General features: G+C 48.2%; 1 protein-coding gene across 6 annotated transcripts; it reads right to left on the bottom strand.

Annotated features, from left to right (window-relative positions):
- Positions 1-641: 641 nt before the first annotated feature.
- On the bottom strand, positions 642-20431 carry amacr (alpha-methylacyl-CoA racemase). 6 transcript variants are annotated; one of them, XM_035391984.1, is made up of 7 exons: positions 20409-20431; positions 19405-19454; positions 12731-12980; positions 10763-10906; positions 9479-9639; positions 1929-2115; positions 642-1099 (listed from the first exon to the last, which is right to left on the bottom strand). In XM_035391984.1, exons 3-7 carry the CDS (start codon positions 12975-12977, stop codon positions 690-692), a joined length of 1149 nt encoding a protein of 382 aa, XP_035247875.1. In that variant the 5' UTR covers positions 12978-12980; positions 19405-19454; positions 20409-20431; the 3' UTR covers positions 642-689. The 6 variants fall into 6 exon arrangements, with proteins under 6 accessions (XP_035247875.1, XP_035247873.1, XP_035247872.1 ...); XM_035391982.1 differs by lacking the exon at positions 20409-20431 and adding an exon at positions 20203-20402; XM_035391981.1 differs by lacking the exon at positions 20409-20431 and adding an exon at positions 20243-20402.
- Positions 20432-22850: the final 2419 nt, after the last annotated feature.

Below are 22850 nucleotides of genomic sequence, written 5' to 3'. Positions count from 1 at the left end.
AAGCTGAGGAATCAAAATCCCGCCTGTTACCAGCGAACCTCAAGGCCACAGAACTAACCTTGGTTTAAACTGTTCTCTCTTTTTAAATCCCTGATGCATTAGAAAAAATTATGCTTGCTTAATGTCAAAATTAATGTTTTTTTGAAACCCATTCCTTTAGGGGGGCCGATAAACGGTTTTCTCGTGAGCTGCCACCTGATTACAAAGAGGCTGGAAACTCAGCAGGACAGCAGCCATTTTAGGAAATCAAGCTGCAAAACCCTCAAAACCTTTCCCAGTTCTTAATTTAATTTTTTACCCATTCAGTCACTGACCGCCGTTTCCATCTTAAAATCAGCAGCCTGATTCAGGCCGAAGAGGCCGGGTGAGGTGAGGAAGAGGCCAGGTGAGGTGAGGAAGAGGCCAGGTGAGGTGAGGAAGAGGCCGGGTGAGGTGAGGAAGAGGCCGGGTGAGGTGAGGAAGAGGCTGGGTGAGGTGAGGTGAGGAAGAGGCCGGGTGAGGTGAGGAAGAGGCCAGGTGAGGTGAGGAAGAGGCCAGATGAGGTGTGTGATCCACTGGGGTGCCCGGTTTGACCCTCACCCCGCTGCCCCCCGTCCCGCAGACCCCCGCCCCGCTGTCCCCCGTCCCGCTGCCCCCCGCCCCGCTGCCCCCCGCCCCGCTGACCCCCGCCCCGCTGACCCCGTCCCGCTCTACAGGTGAGCTGAGACCTGGTTGCACTCCGCAGCCCCGCTGCCCAGCAGCTGCTGGATCTCGTCTGGCCCGTACCCGAACTCCTCCAGCACGGCCCGCGTGTGCTCCCCGACGAAGGGGTCCCGAGACAGGGAGGGGGCGGCGGGTGTGCGGGACAGGGCGGGGGCCGGCCGCGGGCTCACCTCGCCCTGGCTGTCCCGCACGAAGGAGCCCCTGTCCCGGTTGTGGGGGTGCAAGTGGGCCTGGTCCAGAGGGAGCACCGGGGTGACGCAGGCGTCCATCCCGTCAAACACGCGGCACCACTCCGCCTGAGTCCTGCTGCCGAACGCCTGCGTGAACACCCGCCGCAGCTCTGGCCAATCAGAGACGCTCATCTGCGCCGGCAGCGTGGCAGCGTCCAATCCCAGACCTGGAGAGAGTGATGGGAGGGGCAGAGACAGAGAGTGACCAGGTCAGGCTAACAGTACTGCAAGGTTAACCTGGTCAGGAAGGCCACGTTCACCTTGCACAAGCTGGTCATGTGACAGAGGAAGACCACGCTCACCTTGCACAAGCTGGTCATGTGACAGAGGAAGACCATGCTCACCTTGCACAAGCTGGTCATGTGACAGAGGAAGACCACGCTCACCTTGCAGGAGCTGGTCATGAGAGAGGAGAGGAAGAGGAAGAGCACGCTCACCTTGCAGGAGCTGGTCATGAGAGAGGAGAGGAAGAGGAAGAGCACGCTCACCTTGCACGAGCTGGTCATGTGACAGAGGAGAGGAAGAGGAAGAGCACGCTCACCTTGCAGGAGCTGGTCATGAGAGAGGAGAGGAAGAGGAAGAGCACGCTCACCTTGCACGAGCTGGTCATGAGAGAGGAGAGGAAGAGGAAGAGCACGCTCACCTTGCACGAGCTGGTCATGTGACAGAGGAGAGGAAGAGGAAGAGCACGCTCACCTTGCAGGAGCTGGTCATGAGAGAGGAGAGGAAGAGGAAGAGCACGCTCACCTTGCACGAGCTGGTCATGAGAGAGGAGAGGAAGAGGAAGAGCACGCTCACCTTGCACGAGCTGGTCATGAGAGAGGAGAGGAAGAGCACGCTCACCTTGCACGAGCTGGTCATGAGAGAGGAGAGGAAGAGGAAGAGCACGCTCACCTTGCACGAGCTGGTCATGAGAGAGGAGAGGAAGAGGAAGACCACGCTCACCTTGCACGAGCTGGTCATGAGAGAGGAGAGGAAGAGGAAGAGCACGCTCACCTTGCAGGAGCTGGTCGTAGAACTGCGGCTCCACGGCGCCCACGGCCATGTGCTTGCCGTCGGCGGTCAGGTAGGTTCCGTAGTACGGCGCACCGCCGTCCAGCATGTTCTGGCCGCGTGGCCGGTTCCACAGGCCAATCGCGCGAGACTTCCACACGAACGAGCCCATGTAGGCCGCACCCTCCACCTGCACATCGTCATGGCGATACAGGGCTTTACAACAACACAGCAAATGACCATAAAATACACCTGCACAGGAACATGAAATGCACAGCTTCATCCAGTAAGGTGGGCTTTTACATACCCTACCTCTACCAATAAGGTGGGCTTTTACATAAACTACCTGTACCAATAAGGTTGGCTTTTACATACCCTACCTGTACCAATAAGGTGGGCTTTTATATACCCTACCTCTACCAATAAGGTTGGCTTTTACATACCCTACCTGTACCAATAAGGTGGGCTTTTATATACCCTACCTCTACCAATAAGGTGGGCTTTTACATACCCTACCTGTACCACTAAGGTGGGCTTTTACATACCCTACCTGTACCAATAAGGTGGGCTTTTACATACCCTACCTGTACCAATAAGGTGGGCTTTTATATACCCTACCTCTACCAATAAGGTGGGCTTTTACATACCCTACCTGTACCACTAAGGTGGGCTTTTACATACCCTACCTGTACCAATAAGGTGGGCTTTTACATACCCTACCTGTACCAATAAGGTGGGCTTTTATATACCCTACCTGTACCAATAAGGTGGGCTTTTACATACCCTACCTGTACCAATAAGGTGGGCTTTTACATACCCTACCTGTACCAATAAGGTGGGCTTTTATATACAATTAGACTTTTTATATACAATTAGACACACGCACACGCACACACGCACACACACACACACACACATGCACAAGCGTGCACACACACACGCACACGCACACGCACACGCGTACACGCACACACGCACACACGCACACACGCACACACGCGCGCACACACACGCACACACACACACGCACGCATGCACGCACACACGCACACACACACGCGCGCACACACGCACACAGCATACAGGGCAATTTGGAACAGTAAACGCACTGAGCCATTGCACACTCAACCCGTGTGACAGCAGAACTGCTGTTGAAGCCGCCGCCTGTGTTTTAATGCTTTAATGGAAGTAGGCCATTTCACTGCAGGACCACAGACATTAGGCCTCCCATTTTCCCATCAGACATGCCACTGTAATTAAACCAACTCATCTGAAATGGTCCAGGTTTATGAATAACTGAATTTACAAAGGGGTTTTCTTCAAATCACCTTAGAGCCACAGCCTCTGGATAAAGCAGTCCCCAAATAAAACCGAGCGGACGTGATGTTGACAGAGCGCACCGGCAGCCTCAAATGTGAACTGGTTAGAGCAGAGCAGGAAACTCACCATCGTTTTTTTACAAAGATTTATAGGACGGCTGACTATTATGTTACCCTGGCAGTGTGATGTCACGCAGTCGTCTCAGAGCTGTACGCTGCAGGAATCAGTTAAACCCGCGGGCTGAAGGACGAGTGCAGCGGGCGGAGCCAGAGCATCGGGCAGCTCCAGGAAACACCGCCTGACAGCCGCGGGAATTCTCCCATCCGCTGAATCAGGCCGGTGCTCAGTGTAGCGCACTGCAAGGAGGTGCAGCGCACTGCAAGGAGGTGCAGCAGGTCTGGACTATGCACACTGAATCAGACTGGTGCTCAGTGTAGCGCACTGCAAGGAGGTGCAGCAGGTCTGGACTATGCACGCTGAATCAGACCGGTGTTCAGTGTAGCACACTGCAAGGAGGTGCAGCAGGTCTGGACTATGCACACTGAATCAGACTGGTGCTCAGTGTAGCGCACTGCAAGGAGGTGCAGCAGGTCTGGACTATGCACGCTGAATCAGACCGGTGCTCAGTGTAGCGCACTGCAAGGAGGTGCAGCAGGTCTGGACTATGCAGAACACACCCATCCAATGTGAGGAACAAACAAACCCAAAGGACAGCGTGTGTAATGTGGAGTAATCTAACTAACCCGCCTTCAGTGCTCAGTGTGCAGTCATGCATGCTCTGGCTTCTGCACGATTATAGACAACGTTCCATTCCATTACATTACATTACATTTCATTCCATTACTACAGAGTCTCTGCTCAGCTGGAGCCCCCCCTCACTTCACCCCCCCCACCCGTTCCTGCTGACTGAAGACCACCGTTATTCCCGTTAAGATTCTCTACGTCTGCCCCAGGGCCGTACGCGACGCCGACAGCCGCGGAGACCCAAACGGGAGGCCGTCCCGGCGCAGGGAGACGGTTAAGTTCAGCCCTGGCATGTCAGCACTGACACACCGTCGCCATGGCGCCCAGCTGCTGCTCAGAAACCCGCCGTGGCGCTCTCCCGCCGTCGCTGGCGCTCGTTTGGAGGCCAGGTGTCCCAGGGTCCTCTTCCTTAGTACCGTCGCTACGCGAGCTCGATAAATATCTGAGAGAGGTCGCACAGGTACGAGAGGTGCATTAACACGCTAGGGAGCCAGCCGTTAACAGCCGAAGCTCAACACGCAACCCTAACGGCGCTTGGCATTCCGTTTTAAGAGGATCGAACCCCCAGTCTTCTCAAGCAGCCCCCCTTTAATTGGCAGGAAGGAGACTCGACGCCCTGCCAGCCGCTCCCGTCTCACACTGTCCCAGATTAGCTTCGTTATGAAGCAGTTTCTACTGGATGCCAATCCGCCCACTAAACCTTCAGGAATGTAATTACACTCAGTGAAAGGACCCATCTGCAATGGCCATGCTGTTTCAGCCACTTCCCAAAGCCATTATCAACGTTTATTCATTAACGGATGCTCTGGAAAAATATTACAATGAAAATTATCAGTGATTAAATACTAGGTCAAAATTCTAAACAATTTTTCAAAATTCTTTCATAGTGATTAAATTGGTGAGATTTCTATGGCCCCTACTTCAGATTGATGTGAACTCTAAGACAGGCTGTCCTATAGTACACAATGCCATCAGTACAGGCTGCCCTACAATACACAGTACCATCAGTACAGGCTGTCCTACAGTACGTAATGCCATCAGTACGGGCTGCCCTACAGTACAGGCTGCCCTACAATACACAATGCGATCAGTACAGGCTGTCCTACAGTACACAATGCCATCAGTACAGGCTGCCCTACAATACACAGTACCATCAGTACGGGCTGCCCTACAGTACAGGCTGCCCTACAATACACAATGCCATCAATACAGGCTGCTCTACAGTACACAATACCATCAGTACACAATGCCATCAGTACAGGCTGCCCTACAGTACACAGTACCATCAGTACAGGCTGCCCTACAATACACAATACCCATCAGTACAGGCTGCTCTACAGTACACAATGCCCATCAGTACAGGCTGCCCTACAGTACACAATGCGATCAGTACAGGCTGTCCTACAGTACACAATGCCATCAGTACAGGCTGCCCTACAATACACAGTACCATCAGTACGGGCTGCCCTACAGTACAGGCTGCCCTACAATACACAATGCCATCAATACAGGCTGCTCTACAGTACACAATACCATCAGTACACAATGCCATCAATACAGGCTGCTCTACAGTACACAATGCCATCAGTACAGGCTGCCCTACAGTACACAATGCCATCAGTACAGGCTGCCCTACAGTACACAACGCCATCAATACAGGCTGCTCTACAGTACACAATACCATCAGTACAGGCTGCTCTACAGTACACAATGCGATCAGTACAGGCTGCCCTACAGTACACAATGCCCATCAGTACAGGCTGCCCTACAGTACACAATGCCATCAGTACAGGCTGCCCTACAGTACACAATGCCACCAATAAAGGCTGCTCTACAGTACACAATGCCATCAATACAGGCTGCTCTACAGTACACAATGCCATCAATACAGGCTGCTCTACAGTACACAATGCCATCAGTACAGGCTGCCCTATAGTACACAATGCCATCAATACAGGCTGCTCTACAGTACACAATACCATAAATACAGGCTGCTCTACAGTACACAATGCCATCAGTACAGGCTGCCCTACAGTACACAATGCCATCAGTACAGGCTGCTCTACAGTACACAATGCCATCAGTATCCGGGCCGTGTCAGTGCCGACTGTGGTCGGAGGCTCCATAGGGAGATTGGACCCTGCACCGCCCAGGATAGGGAGAGATCAGTCAGACAGGGATCCACGTTTCATCTCCCTCAAGAGAGGGGGCTCTAAAGACTGCACGTCAAAGCTGCATAAGGGACATTCCAGACTGAGGGGGGGGTGGGGGGCATTGCAATAAAAAGAGCAGAATAACCATGCCATTCACGTCCCATCAGAGATACTGTCCCAACCTGGGCCATATATCACATACACACACGCACACACACATACACAGCACACACATCACACTCACACACACGCACACATACACACGCACACACACACACACACGCACACTCACACACACATACACAGCACACACATCACACTCACACACACGCACACACATACATACACACGCACACACACACGCACACACACACACGTACACGCACACACACACGCACACACACTCACACACATGCACACACTCACATGCAGACACACAGTCCAGTCCCCTCTCCCCTATTTGCATGCACACCAGACGGGCAGCTCATAATGATAAACTGGGGGGGGGGGGGGGGATAGTGTGACACCAGGAGCATCCCCCACCGTAAGCCTCACATTTACGGTTTCAGACACGCCTCCCGACCGAGTGAGCGATAAATCCAGCCTGTTGCTTCAGTCATCCGCTGGGCTCCTCATCCTTCAAACTGGCACAGCCACAGAATGTGACCTCCTGCCATTACTGTGACCTCCTGCCGTTACTGTGACCTCCTGTCGTTACTGTGACCTCCTGCCGTTACTGTGACCTCCTGCCAACACTGTGACCTCCTGTTACTGTGGCCTCCTGCCATCACTGTGACCTCCTGCCATTACTGTGACCTCCTGCCATCACTGTGACCTCCTGCCGTTACTGTGACCTCCTGCCATCACTGTGACCTCCTGCCATTACTGTGACCTCCTGCCATTACTGTGACCTCCTGCCGTTACTGTGACCTCCTGCTATTACTGTGACCTCCTGCCGTTACTGTGACCTCCTGCCTCCTGCCGTTATTGTGACCTCCTGCTATTACTGTGACCTCCTGCCGTTACTGTGACCTCCTGCCGTTACTGTGACCTCCTGCCTCCTGCCGTTACTGTGACCTCCTGCCGTTACTGTGACCTCCTGCCGTTACTGTGACCTCCTGCCGTTACTGTGACCTCCTGTCGTTACTGTGACCTCCTGCTATTACTGTGACCTCCTGCCATTACTGTGACCTCCTGCCAGTACTGTGACCTCCTGTTACTGTGGCCTCCTGCCTCCTGTCGTTACTGTGACCTCCTGCCATTACTGTGACCTCCTGCCAGTACTGTGACCTCCTGTTACTGTGGCCTCCTGCCTCCTGTCGTTACTGTGACCTCCTGCTATTACTGTGGCCTCCTGCCGTTACTGTGACCTCCTGCTATTACTGTGACCTCCTATTACTGTGACCTCCTGCCGTTACTGTGACCTCCTGCGTTACTGTGACCTCCTGCGTTACTGTGACCTCCTGTCGTTACTGTGACCTCCTGCTATTACTGTGACCTCCTGTTACTGTGACCTCCTACCAGTACTGTGACCTCCTGCTATTACTGTGACTTCCTGTCGTTACTGTGACCTCCTGCTATTACTGTGACCTCCTGCTATTACTGTGACCTCCTGCCGTTACTGTGACCTCCTGCCGTTACTGTGACCTCCTGCTATTACTGTGACTTCCTGCCATTACTGTGACCTCCTGCCATTACTGTGACCTCCTGCCATTTGTCTGAAAAGCGTTCATTTCAGCCGTTTGTCTGAGGTTTACAGCGTGACCTCCTCCCATTGGACTGCAAAAAGCCCGGATTGTGGCCAATCATCAGTAAGAATGACAACCATCAATTAACAGCCACTGTCTGTACACACTATGTCCGTTTCTCGTCAGTTGACATGAATGTATAATTTCCCCTGGAAAATTACAAGGGAAAACCATTTAAAGGAGAGCAATTAAGGCCTATTTATATGGGCAGGTTTTTTCTGAGGCGGCCAACTGAATTTTGCGCTGCCTGACCACTGTCGACATGCAAAAACATTATGAATGTAAGCACTGTGCGCGGAGGTTCCATCATCTGTAGCCGCAGTGGGCATTAGTGGGGGCATTAGAGGGGGCATTAGAGGGGGCATTACTCTGATGTGGCGCTGTGTGGTAATCAGGGACACCGGGACAGGCGCTACCCATGAGGAGCGGAAAACTACAGCAGCCGTGCGCACGTGCCCGATCAGACACCGCTCTGGGTTCGCTGCGTTCAGACAGGTAAATCCCCACCTCTTTAGCACCCAAACACATCCAATATTTTCAAAAAAGTTTCTGAAATGACACCCTATCAGTTAAATGTTTTCAACCAGAGGTCAACCCCCTTAAAGCTCTACCCATCGTGACGTTTGCCCCTGCTTGGAAACCCCGTATATGTTCCAGTAATCATACAGCCTCGTGTTCTTCGAGCTCATTTACACAGCTTTCAAACATAGTTTACGGCCTCCTTCTAGCTTGAAATTAGGCTTCGCTATTCTGCTGTGTACCCAGTCGCTTTCACTTTGCATTTTCGCATGGCGCAGGAGTGGAAGCTCAGCGCACGCTTCACCAATTTTCAATCTTAGCTTTGTTTGTTTATTGGTAAACATTAGCATAAAAGACACTGCAGTAGTGATAAAGGGCACTATATATGACTGAAAATCATTTATGATCTGATTATGTATTTCTGTAATTTTCCTCCTTCTGAGCTGTAAAGTGAAGACAGCCCAGGTGTGGAGTGAAGATGGCTCAGGTGTGGAGTGAAGACGGCTCAGGTGTGGAGTGAAGATGGCTCAGGTGTGGGGAGTGAAGACGGCTCAGGTGTGAAGAAGGCTCAGGTGTGGAGTGAAGACGGCTCAGGTGTGAAGAAGGCTCAGGTGTGGAGTGAAGACGGCTCAGGTGTGAAGACACCTGGGCATGTATTATTATCTTTGTGAGAACCAAATGTCCCCACAAGGTGGGGACCTTTTGCTGGTCCCCACAAGTTCAAGAGGCTGTTTTAGGGTTAGGACTTAGGGTTAGAGTTAGGGTTACAATTAGGTTATGGTTAGGATTAAGGTTAGGCATGTAGTGGTTTGGGTTATGGTTAGGGTTATGTTTAGATGTTACGGAATGAATGTAAGTCAATGGGAAGTCCTCACAAGTATCGCAATACAAACGTGTGTGTGTGTGCACGTGTGTGTGTGTGTGTGTGTGTGCGTGTGAGTGTGAGTGTGTGTGCGTGTGTGTGTGAGTGTGTGAGTGTGTGTGTGTGAGTGTGTGAGTGTGTGAGTGTGTGAGTGTGTGAGTGTGTGCGTGTGTGTGAGTGTCTGTGTGTGTGTGTGTGTGCACTCACCATGCTGGCGTCGATGACCTGGCCCCGCCCTGACGCGTGGCGCTCCAGTAAGGCCAGCGTGATCCCGAGCGCACACATCAGCCCGCCCCCCGCAAAGTCCGCCAGCAGGTTGAGGGGGGGCTGAGGATCGTCAGCCGGCCTCCCCAGCATGGACAGCAGGCCTGGGACAGACACAGAGAACGCTGAGGGCTGGTCCTCCAACTCGGAGGTCACATGACAAATCTAGTTAGCTACCTGACAGGCCTAGGCAGTTACCTGACAGGGCTACATAGATACCTGACAGGGCTAGTTAGCTACCTGACAGTGCTAGGCAGTTAACTAACAGGGCTACATAGATACCTGACAGGGCTAGTTAGCTACCTGACAGTGCTAGGCAGTTAACTAACAGGGTTACATAGCTACCTTATAGGGCTAGTTAGTTACCTGACAGGCCTAGGCAGTTACCTGACAGGACTGGGCAGTTACCTGACAGGGCTAGGTAGTTACCTAACAGGGCTACATAGTTACCTGACAGGGCTAGGCAGCTACCTGACAGGTCTAGGTAGTTACCTGACAGGGCTAGGTAGCTACCTGACAGGGCTAGGTAGTTACCTGACAGGGCTAGGTAGCTACTTGACAGGGCTAGGTAGTTACCTGACAGGGCTAGGTAGCTACCTGACAGGGCTAGGCAGTTACCTGACAGGGCTAGGTAGCTACCTGACAGGGCTAGGCAGTTACCTGACAGGGCTACATAGCTACCTGACAGGGCTAGGTAGTTACCTGACAGGGCTAGGTAGCTACCCTACAGGGCTAGGTAGCGACCTGACAGGGCTAGGTAGTTACCTGACAGGGCTAGCTAGCTACCCTACAGGGCTAGGTAGCTACCTGACAGGGCTAGGTAGTTACCTGAGAGGGCTAGGTAGTTACCTGACAGGGCTAGCTAGCTACCTGACAGGGCTAGGTAGTTACCTGAGAGGGCTAGGTAGTTACCTGACAGGGCTAGGTAGCTACCTGACAGGGCTAGGTAGCTACCTGACAGGGCTAGGTAGTTGCCTGACAGGGCTAGCTAGCTACCTGACAGGGCTAGGTAGTTACCTGAGAGGGCTAGGTAGCTACCTGACAGGGCTAGCTAGCTACCTGACAGGGCTAGGTAGTTACCTGAGAGGGCTAGGTAGCTACCTGACAGGGCTAGCTAGCTACCTGACAGGGCTAGGTAGTTACCTGACAGGGCTAGGTAGCTACCTGACAGGGCTAGGTAGCTACCCTACAGGGATAGGTAGCTACCTGACAGGGCTAGGTATTTACCTGACATGGCTAGGAAGTTGATATCATGCCCAGCGGATGTGGCGTAGGATCCACACTGCCCAAATCCAGTGAGCCGTGCATAGACCAGGCGCGGGTTCTCCTGCAACAGCTCATCCGGTCCCAAACCCAGTTTCTCCATAACTCCTAGAGAGAGAGCCCAGAGACAACGCACTTCATCTGGGGCAAACCCAGCTTCTCCAGAACAGGGAAAGCCCACAGACAACACACTTCATCTGGGGCAAACCCAGCTTCTCCATAACTCCTTCAGAGAGAGGCCAGAGACAACACACTTCATCTGGGGCAAGCTCAGCTTCTCCAGAACCCCTACAGGATGGCCCACAGACAATACACTTCATCTGGGGGAAAACAAGGACAACAGAACCTTCACTGCATCTGGGATATTACAGCATACATAATGAGGAGAACAGGACATTCAGGCCATCCAGAGCAGTAGAAAACAAGAGTGCTTAATGAGCCCAGATCACTCATATACGTGCACAACGCTACCTAGCAACCTTACAAGCATACAGGAGCATTCTGAGCTCTTAACAAAACTCCCTCAGGTGCTCAAGAGCGGAAAACCAATCCCCTCGTGCTGCTTTGCTTCCAGTCATCTTGTATTCTGCCAGCTTTTCAGAGACTTCCTCCGAGTTTCCAACTGTCACTGCTGCCTTATTCCCTTTCAGGTTCTGTCATTTCTCTCAGCATGCCCTAACCCTTCTGAATACTGGATATGCATGTTTACACAGGCACACGTAAACTACACAGACCGTGTTACTAATGTTTTCTATATTGTTCAGACCCGTTGCCACACGCCAGCGTGACACCCCTGGGGGGAGGGAGATGCGGCAGTGCCGGGGAACGCCGTTGCTTGCCACATGGGGAGAGAGAGAAGGCACCCACACAAACACGAAATGGGTTCTGGGCAAAAACAATAAACTAAAACAGACTAAAATAACGAAGACAAAAGAAAGTAAAACTTTCCCGTGCGCCGCCCGTAGCTGGCCCACCTCCCCAGCCGGCTCAAGCTCCCCCAGCATCCCAGCTGAGGATTACTTCCCTTTTCTTCATCGTCTCAAACACAATGCCAAAAATAAAACCAAACGAAGATCGGAACTGCGCTCTCGGTGTGAGCTCCCGGTCTCCGCGCCGAACTGTGGAGAGCAGCACACCTTTAAGCACCTGGGCTGATTAGCTAACGCAGCCCAGGTGCGTGTGCTCTCTCCATCAGCCAGGACAGCCGAGGCCAATCCGCCTCTTCGCCGGACTGAATGCTACGCGCATATATGCATACTTCAGAAAAGAAATCTGAAAAAACATGCTCCCTGATCAAATAACACAATAATGCACATTCCAATGGCTTCGGTGCCTAACAAAGCAAATTCTCAAACACTTATCATAAGCAAGATGCTTATGTGGGGCACTTTAAACCTTAAAGGGGCGACATAGCTCAGGGGGTAAGACCGATTGTCTGGCAGTCGGAGGGTTGCCGGTTCAAACCCCGTCCTGGGCATGTCGAAGTGTCCTTGAGCAAGACACCTAACCCCTAACTGCTCCGGCGAATGAGAGGCATCAATTGTAAAGCGCTTTGGATAAAAGCGCTATATAAATGCAGTCCATTTACCATTAAATATGCCAGAACACACCATGATTATCTAATAACCCTTTCTGGAAAATATTATTCAGTGCCCGGTGACACGTGGTCGCTAACGGTCACTAGCGTGCCGGGTGACACACGGGGGCTAACGGACACTGAACAGATGCTAGCATGCTGGGCGACGCACGGGGGCTAACAGACACTAGCGTGCCGGGTGACACAGGGGGGGAGAAGGAAGCTAGCATGCTCGGCGACGTGCAGTGGCTAACAGACACTAGCGTGCTGGGTGACGCACGGTGGCTAACGGACGCTAGCGTGCTCGGTGACACGTGGGGGCTAACAGACGCTAGCGTGCCGGGTGACGTGCTGACCTGTGCGGAACGGTTCGATGAGGACGTCAGACTGGAGGCAGAGCCGCTTGAGCACGGCCACGCCCTGCGGCTTCTTCAGGTTCAGGGCCACCGACTGCTTCCCTCGGGCCTGCTTGTCCATCGCCATGGCAACTTTGGTCCTGTCCACCCGGATCACCCGGGCCCCGAAGTCCGCTAGGACCATCCCACAGAAGGGCGCCGGGGCGAGCCCGGCCAGCTCGATGACCCGCACGCCCGCCAGAGCCATGTCCTGCACAGCCACGCCCGAGAGAGAGAGGAGAGAGGAGAGAGAGAAAGAGGAGAGAGGAGAGAGGAGAGAGGAGAGAGAGAAAGAGGAGCGCCTGTGTGAACCAGGGACGAGGTTTCCCCTACTTACCGAAGAAATCCCGATTTCCAGACCTTAAATAAATCACCCAGAGGAAGAGGCTTTGGACTTTGGAACACACATCGAGATCTTTTGAACTTTGACAGCTGATAGCAGGAGAGAACGTTAAAGATCAAATCTAAGCTTATATCATTATTTAGAAATTTGAATTCATTACGTAATTCATTAAGTACACGGACTAGACCAGGAGACAGACCCTCCACACATTGACAGCTCTCGTGTAAAAAATACTTCCCGATACCATATTTACCTTTGCCATTTTCTCCCCCATGCTCCCTTGTTATACTGACAGAACTCAATCTGAAACTCTTGTGTATTTCACTTTTCTAAATCCTTTCATCCATCTAATAACATCCAATTCTGATTTCTGAACACTACAGGAGACTCAAGAGATTTGATGAGGGTCAGTGGGATCAGGGCAGGGGACGGCTCCTCAGATCCAGGAGATCAGACCGTCCCGTACCGGCTATAGAACCCTGTTCAGCAGAGCGTCCTCTGAAAAGGACAGCCGTAAACCACAGGAGACACAGGGCCGCCTTGTTAAAACAGAGCTCCCTGGGCTATCCATCTCTACCCGCCAGGCTCCCCCTCGTCCGTCACCGCCTGAGCCAGGCCTTCCACAGCTTCAGGCGGGCTCTCATATTTCATCCCTGCGTTCTTCCTTTTACAGTCTGGCACAAAACCGCTTCCTGCCCGCAGTTCAGCTCCTCAGAGATCAGGAAACCCAGCACAGCACAATGCACTGCGACACTCGCTTCTCATTGGCCCCTAGCGCGCTGAATTATAACACCCAACACATTCAACAGTATGAGGCGCAACTCCATCAATAGCAGATTGCACATGAACATTTCAGATGTTAAAATGGATAAATTAGGGCGGAGTGTGCCAGCCTCAGCACCACTGTCCTATTAGGCACTCAGACAAAGAGCATGAACTCTGAATTCACTCTCCAGATTTTTTCGTCCCCATTGCTGCATGGTATCATTCATTTTCTGATTGGTAGAACCTGCTAAAGAATGTTTAAAATCACTAACTCACATAAAGGTAAGATAATAAGCAAATGTACTCCATGAATTTGAATCCCTAAACATGAGTAATAAAATGGCCAAAGGCACCACTTCCCTCAGGATAATATGCCTGGTTTTTATTTCCTGACTGTGGCCATTGGGAGTGATTTAATAATGACATTTATTTATGTTTAATTATATTTAATAACTGTAAGCATAACGATTATGTGCACTGTAGCTTGGGTGGTTTATTCAGTTAAGATGTGTAATAAAGCCCGCGGCAGATCCAATCCAGACCCTGCCAGGGCCTGGGGCGGGGGGGGGGGGGGGGGGGCGTAATTCCCAACTGCGTCCCCCAGGGATGGGAGGGGTTTGCTCGGTACACGGTCCATGTCTCATTGCTCTCTAGTGACACCCGCTGGTCGATCAGGCGCACAGGGTTTGCTTGGCACAGCTGGGGCTCTTCCGTATTGCGTACTTTACCACCCTGCATCCTGTCCTTGCTTCCTCAGCTCCACCCATCAGCGGACTTAAGGAAAGGAAGCGAGGAAACGAAGCAAGGAAATGACACAAGGAGGGACCAACTGAGCACATGTGTTTTAGGGAAATGGAATGTCCTTGTTCAGTCATGCGTTAGTTTGAAGCCACGTCAGTTACAGACGGGGCAGATGGGGAGAAGTGGATCCACAGGTCGATCATTTATACATGCGTTCTGAAAAAAATTATTCAGCAAAGAATGCGCTGGTGTTTCCTTGCCCAAGTATCCTTCAGGACCCTCCTAGCTCCTCGATCATAGGAGCATTTAATGGGCTGGAATGTCCTTAAAGATGGCAGACCTTGATCGAATTCTGGGTCAGTCGAGGACCAAGGACGGATAAAATAAGCGATTGAAAAGAGCCTCTGGACATGAGGAAGCTTCCTCTGATTCAGTAACGTCTACGTTTGGCCTGTGAGAGGCGGTGTGAAAGAGGCAGGATGGCGACACCATGTGGTTCGGAGGAGAAGTGCAGTTATCCACGCTTTCCCGATTCAACCACAGGGACTGCAACAGGAATGCAGCTGTAAACAGATAACTGCACATTCCCACTCAGGGAGAGGGGGGAACTCGGCATGGAAAATTAATATTTCAAAGAAATTAATTTTTAAAAGTAAATAATTCAAGTGCATGAAAAATCTCTGGAAACAGCAGTTTATCTGGAATTAGCTAAACAGTTAAACTGAACCTTCATGCAAATTTATGTCCCCTCACTCCACTAACAGAACTCAACCTGAGGAATTTCATTTGCCAGGTTTCTGTCCACATCTGAAAGAGAATCCAGAAGTGGGAGGAAAACAAGCAAATTAAATTTAGCCAATATAGCCAAATGTAAAGTTCTGCATGTGGGAACTAAAAACTTTAGGCAGGATTATTTTATGGGAGGAAAAAAGTGGAATATTCTCAATTTGAAAAAGACTTGGGAGTAATGGTTGATCAAAGCCTTTCAGGATCTAGGCACTGTGCTGTAGCAGTAAAAAAAATAAAAAATTTAAACAAGATGCTAAGATATATAGCCAAGTATTGAGTATAAATCCAAGGAAGTTAAACTTATCTTTTACGATACTTTCGTCAGACCACATTTAAGAGTAATGAGTGGAGTTTTGGGGATCATACTACAAAAAAAATATAGAGGCTCTGGAAAAGGTTCAAAGAAGGGCAACCAAATTGGTTCCGGTATGAAAGACAAAAGTTATGAGGAATTTGTTCAAGCACGGTAAAAAGAGACGTAGGGGCAATTTAATCGAGGCTTTTAAATTCATAAAAGGGCAAAACAAAGAACAGCAAGAGTCAAATACAGCTCCAAGTAAGAGCACAGAAACCAGAGAGCAGTACGTGCATCCCCCTGCTGCCAATCATCCCGGGCTACAAAGCCGGCTACAGAACCAAGTGTGGAGCTGACGTCTGCAGACCGAGACGGGCTTTATCACTCAGGCCAGCCTGATTTTTCCCCAGGAAGGAATCGTTATCCGCTATCCGCCATCCGCCAGGCATTCCACGTTAATCTCCCAGCTTCCTTTACCCATAATCCCTGTGAACAGCAGGAGAGCGAGCTGGCTTTGATTAACAGCGAATCCTCTCCCTTCCGGCCTCACCAGCACAGAGCCGTGTCAGATTCCTGATTAATGAGGAAACACCTAATTTTTCACACCCTACTGTAAATGTGTTTGGGGCACACGTAAGCCGCGTTTCCACCGCAGGAACTTTACCCCGGAACTAGGAACCTTTTGAGGAACTCAAGTGTGTTTCGCAGGAACTAGGGTCTAAATTTAGTTCCGGGTGCTTTATTTTACCCCCCAAAAAGTCCCTGCTCGGGGGGTAGTACTTTCCGAAAGTACAGGAACCTTTTGGGTGGAGCTTACAGCGCTGAACATTGCTGATTGGTCGAGCATTTTTTTGTGTTTGTTTTCAGCCGCCATGTTTAAAAATATGCAGCCGCAAACCAATTTATTTTCATAATAACTTCAAATCAAACTTGTATGTTATGCGGCGCAGTAGCCTAGTTTTGGTTATAGCCTGCCAACGTCTTGGAATTATAACGTGTGCTCTTCTGTTCTTTTCTTGCTTTAGTATTCGTTTTATAATTTTTTTTAAATAAAAAGCATTCGTGCTGGGACAGCATATTACGTACCAAAACATTCAACGGATTAATTCGGTTGCTGAATATTTTCTTCCGGATTTTCTTTGTTAGCCCGTTGTAATTGACTCAAAACGTTTGATACAGTTATGTGAGGTATGCGGTAGTTCTGTGTAATTTACATTGGTGATACAGTAAAAGCAAACTGGAAATCACCTTCCGCACTTTTTGTCAGGGTAAAATAACAGGTTAATTCTAGTAATCGTCCCTTTAGCTTTTTCAGACTGCCGTAATTTTACTCTGCCATTCTTCAATTCCACAAAAAGACCAGGAAGACTATGGACTAATTTATGGCGCATGGTTCGCATCAGGAGGGCACACTTCGCTGCTCGGCTAGCAGTAACTTTGAAGGAAAGCAAACGGTGGCTGTACCACTACTAATTTAAATTTTCACGCAAGTCTGAGTTTTCGTTCTATTCTTGTCATTTTGCGATTTGCGATATGGAATTGACGATGAGAAAGTAATCAAACAGCAAATTGTTTACAACGTGTGCATGTTTTCTGCTGTTGCTGCCAGTTATACATATAAATGTGAATGCATTCGGTCGCTTCGGATGTCAAGACATGAAAGCGAATGTTCGCATAAAAACATAATGAATGTGTTTGAGAGGATATATAAAACAGTTACAATCTGACTATTAGCCTGTTATATCCTATTTGTTGCATAACAACGGTCCAAGTTCAACTACCAACAACAGTTTTGCTTGACAACGGTAAAATAAGCCCAAACGGCTGCAGAAGAATATTTCAATTCCAGGTGATTAAATCGATAAAAATAAAAAAAAAATGCAAAAGTAACCATATATAATCATTGTTGGTGACCCGTTGTATATAAGTGGAATAAACCCCTCTGGGCTGTCCCGGTTATTAGAAAATAATGTAGGCTACTTCGGTGGTAGTATGGGGTTACAGAAGAAATCATAGGACAGATGGACCGACGACAACGTCGTTTTTTCATACGTCAGTGGGCTAATTTGCCTAATCTTCGCTGGACTTTAGACCGCGGTGGAAACGCAGACAACCATGGGCTGAAGGAACCTTTTAGTTCCTTGAAAAGTAGTTCCTGGGACTAAAAGTTCCGGGTAATTTTGGTGGAAACGCGGCTTTACACTCCAGTTTACAGCTGAACTGTCTCTCCTGCCATCAACACAATTACACTCCAGTTTACAGCTGAACTGTCTCTCCTGCCATCAACTGTCAGAGTGCAAAAGCGCTAGATGTCTTTTCTTAGGACACACCCCCATCTGAAAAACTGCATTTTCCAAGTTATCAAGTAAAACAGGAAAAAAATCACACTCTTCAATGCACCAATAAGAATCTGACAATTCTGCTGTATTCACATTAAAAGGCAGAACGGATTGTACTGTTGACTTTAATGAAGCCCAATTAATAACGTGGGCACAGTTGACTGGAAGGAAAAGCATGTGAGCCAGGCCAGCTCTCCATCTGAAAATAGCCCACTTTAAGGCACGAGCCGTACTCTGCAGTTCTGCACACTCTGCTATGTTACACGCTTTCCAAGCAGGTATTCAGACCTGCTCTGTGCACCTGCTTGCCTCTGATATTGGGAGCAAGGGAAAATGTCAACCTGTTCAGGTTAAGCAAACTCGCACAAAAATACTGGCACTAGAATTCCAATTACATTTTATTCCAAGCCCTCCACCTCCCCAAAAAATAAGTGTTAATGAGAATATAATAAGAAAAGATTGTTGAATTAAAGCAGTCCTCACAACTGTGCCTTTGCGGTAAAAAATTAAATAAAATTAAATAAAATTAAAGGGTGAATGCAGTATTTCTATTATCCACGGTCCCGGCAGAAATCCTGACCTTCATTGTATTGACTAGCTAATAACCAACGTAAAATGGGCAGCAGCTTCGCCCAGGGCAAGAGCAGGTTCAGCGGCCGAGATCCATGTCACACCGTCCTACAGCGACCCCTGTTGGTTGCTGTAGGTCTATCTGCTCAGCCGCACGTGAAGAGTCTTCCCCCGATTTATCTAACAACGAGCCCGTCCTAATCCTATGTCGAACATGGGACACGCCCCTCAAATTTATGTGAGCATCTGCTGTGTTTTACTCGTTCAGACCGTTGTGTTCCGGATGCCATCACTTCGGCTACGGAATATGAAATCTTGGTTAAACCTAATTTTTTTTAAAACATGCATTGGTGCAGTATTCTAACCTCATCAAAGCTAAACATGACCAGCTCAATAGCAGCTAGACAACTGCAATCAGAATCAGCGAATGAGTAGCTCCAGTATTAATTTAATCGGCATCTTCAACTGCTTTGACACTTTCACTGACTCGATTCGCTATTCAAATGGAAAAAGATACATTACAGAGCTGCTTTGGTGGTTGCGATACAATAAAATATTATTGACCTTTTCGAAAAGTGGAGGTAATAAATGATCTTCATGGAGCAGTTCTCCTAATTTAAAATGATATTTTGCTGGTTAGATTATAGTGCGAGATTTCTTGCTAGTGTAGCGCAGATGCGTTAATCTCGGCATTGCCTTGTTGAATACACACGAACAAATATCCACACGAGTTTAAACTAATGTTCCTGCACACTGGCTCTGAAGTGAATAAGTATTTGAAGATGCAACTAACCTGAACGAATTCTGGTTCTCTGCTGCACAAAAGCAGGGTTTCACTTATGTCTGAAAAAATAAAGCTACAATTAATTGGGAGAGAAATAGGGGAAACATTAAGTTCAAACATCAACAAATGTTCACAATGTAAAGCCTAATACTTAGGCAAATTATAAAGTAGCACATATCCGTAACAAACGTGTTTCCTTCTAATGATTATTCATGAAACTATATTGTCAGAGGGTATTTGGTAACCTGACATCTTGGGACAAAAAATTGTTTTAGAAAAACCTGAACGGGACATACCGGAATAGCTACTGTAGGAAACCACAGGAGTAGCCTACAGATCAAATGAGTCTGAATGGGTAAAAGTTTACTTAAGATGACGACAGGCTACTACACTAAAGCTAGTTGATTTCATTACTGATTAGCTAAATCCATCTAAATGAGGACACAGCAAATGCTGGTGAATTTAAATTTAAATTTGTAAACATTTAGCTAATTCAGCTATATCTCACACAGGCATTCATACTACCGGGCAAACAGCGAGCTGAAAGCACCATTGCACGGTTGGAGGTACCTGCTATGATACATAAAAATGGTTCTCTAATTTCTGTCTGAATGCCTGCGACCTCACATCGTACAGCGTTTGCTAGCTGGCTAGCTAAAAAGTCGGTCAAAGTTCATGCCTTAGAAAACAAGCAGCTACCCTTGACACGAGCTTTATATGCAACGTTTCGGGTTGTTTTAACGTTGAGGAACTATTCAAAACGAAAAAGTTTACACTGCAACAAGGAATACATGCTTATAATCTTACTTTCCTAACACACTTTCTGAGTGGAAGCGGATCTTTCTACCGTTACGTTACTGATACTGCTGCTCCCAGGTCTGTGGTCGCTCCCGACGATAATACACGTGTTTATAAAAAGAAAGGAGACCCAGAGATACTTTAATAACCTGTCTCCGCCCAGAGAAACCGTGATAATTATAAGGTATCAGGTCCGCCTCAGTGCCTAAACCAACCTCATTTGTCAAGTACCCGGAAGTAAACTTGCACTGCGCATGTCTCTACTGTGAGTTCAAAACATTGGACCTTCCCATTGAAGTCAATGAAGAATATATGACTTTTTATAAGTTTTATAAATTTTATTTTGATTTTCGATCGCTGTGTTTCTTATTTAAAGCAGAAAATGAAAATGAGTTTAGTTGTTACTTTTTTAAGAAACATGAATATCTGTACGTACTTGTCGCCAACATAGATTTATTACACTGCGTGCTTATTGTTTAGCCTACTGTTTTAATGCGAGAATGATATTCTTCTTAATTGTCCAATTTCCCATCGGGATTAATACAATTATCTGTATTTGCATCTGTAGTATATATTGCCTTGCGCGTATATAGCAACTGGAGAGGCTAGGATGGGCCAGCCGGTAAAGCCTAGGAATTAACGGGGAATTAATGGTGAACAAATATGCTCAGCACAGGCATATGTGGTGGAGAAAATAACAAGATACACAGACTACAATGCAAATGAATGAGAACGTCAGATTGTAGCCATTGTAGTCAGATTGTAGTCCATCAGGGAATTTACATGACAAGCATGAAAGTGAACAATGTTAATATATTCTTAATATGAATACTCAAGCAGCATGAAGGTATCAAGAAATTCAAGTTTTGCACCCTTGGAAAATCCTTAATGAGGGAAACCCTTGCACCCAGGAAACCATGCTCTCCCCAAACTGAAAAGCTCTCGTATTTTCTGTCAGGATCCCATGATCCACAAAATGAAAAGCCTGCTTGACACTAAGTCCATAACGTCTCTGATCAGAAATGAACAATCTCTGAATGTCGGGACTGTCCGGAAGGATACAGGATAAATCCCTTCACACAAGTACAGATTAACCGTCCTTTTCTATCCAAATTTTCTTAAAATCTGTACAGAGACGAGGAAAAGGTCTCCAAAAAACGTAAGAGACTGTGAGGGGGTAGTGTGAGAGCTGGGCTGTGACAGCTTTATAGAAGATGCCCCTTTTCTACACACTCCAGTTCCTCCTCATACAAACCAATACAAACCCAAAATGTCTTGCAGAACACAAAGCTGGGGGCATGGGCTGGACACATCCATCAAACAGCCAGACTCTTGCTAGTTGTGCCGTTGTCTTTCAGATGCCTTCAGATCATATTCAGACCTTTACTGGATATAGCCTGAATTCCAGCAACTTGTCCATAGCATTTAGGCTATCCCGATTTCATTAAACTTTGCTGTAATGTTCATGGATTTAATGGTCTCCTTGTTTAACCACATGTTGCATAAAACCACCGTTCCATTTTCATAGCAGTCCTAGCTCCTAAACCCAAATGGCCCATAGACACACACAGGGTCATAAATATAACCATGTGTGTATCGATGAGCCATTTTGTGTTTAGTAGCCAGCACTGCTATGAAAAGGGAACCATTTTCAGAGCAAATAAACTGGATCCACTCACAAGCCTCCTGTTTCAGGTGAGGCACGTGGTGCAGCCCCTTACTGAAGTCCCCTCACCCAGCTGCGAGTTTGATCCCCGCAATGCCACCTGAGCTGTCCTCTCTTCTCTGTCTGTGTCCTTTTCTGCTTTCTCCCTGTTTGAATAATGTTAAATAATAAATACAAAAGAAGAACCTCCTGCTTTGACCTTAATGAAAATCTTGTTCTGATAGTCTATTACCAAAGGAAACACATGACGCAAATCTTTAAAGAGTTGCCATTTGGAAGGTTATTTTTGACCAGGAGATTGAAAAGATATTAATTTAGTAGAGTCATATCTATGTACTGCTGTTCCCTTCTCTCCAAAAAAATGGTTCACTTGTGCCTGAGGACAATTTAATTCTGTTGGGCTCCACAGGCAGTTATGTCCAGTCCTATCATAAGGCCTATAATTTAGCCAAATGACTCAGTTAATGACTCTATTTCATCTTTCCACTTATACACACTGGAGCTCATTTCTAGTGTGATCGAACACCAGCACCATTCAGAATCAAACAAATTATTATTCTGATGAATTAATCCCTTAAATGTGTAACATTTCTCTTCTGCGTTGTGTTTTATAAATTACTTAGCATCCGTCATCATTTTCATGTTTTATTCTGTAACAAGAAACATCTTATCAACAGCCTGTCTGTTCATCTCTCTGCAACATGCGACTGGGACGAACGCAACGCTACTTCCGCCCTTAGTCAGTGAACGTCCAACCAGCAGCGTGCAGCATAGGGCGAGAGAAACATACACAAACGGCAAATACAAAGACAAGTGGAATATTTATAATAATCCATTACGAATGCATACAGCGCATGTTCCAAGCACACATTGTTCTTCTGTTATGCCCTTAATTGCGAATGTTCTTTCTGTACAGGAGAGCTTTCGATCAGCCTTGGGGTTCAAATCGATAATCTGCTTGCCAGCGTTCTGGCATGAACGAATTTGGTCC

The sequence above is a fragment of the Anguilla anguilla genome, chromosome 14 (assembly GCF_013347855.1).
Source record: "Anguilla anguilla isolate fAngAng1 chromosome 14, fAngAng1.pri, whole genome shotgun sequence".
Lineage (NCBI taxonomy): Eukaryota > Metazoa > Chordata > Actinopteri > Anguilliformes > Anguillidae > Anguilla > Anguilla anguilla.
This window is presented reverse-complemented; position numbering and strand designations above follow the sequence as displayed.

Bases quoted from the DNA above. Each gene is read 5' to 3' on its own strand.
- amacr (XM_035391984.1), bottom strand. From the start codon at position 12,977: ATGGCTCTGGCGGGCGTGCGGGTCATCGAGCTGGCCGGGCTCGCCCCG. The intron at 9,640-10,762 runs GTAAATACCTAG...TGTCTGTCCCAG, and splicing joins CAACTTCCTAGCCATGTCAG to GCCTGCTGTCCATGCTGGGG. The intron at 1,100-1,928 runs GTGAGCGTGCTC...CACTCTCTCCAG, and splicing joins CTACGACCAGCTCCTGCAAG to GTCTGGGATTGGACGCTGCC.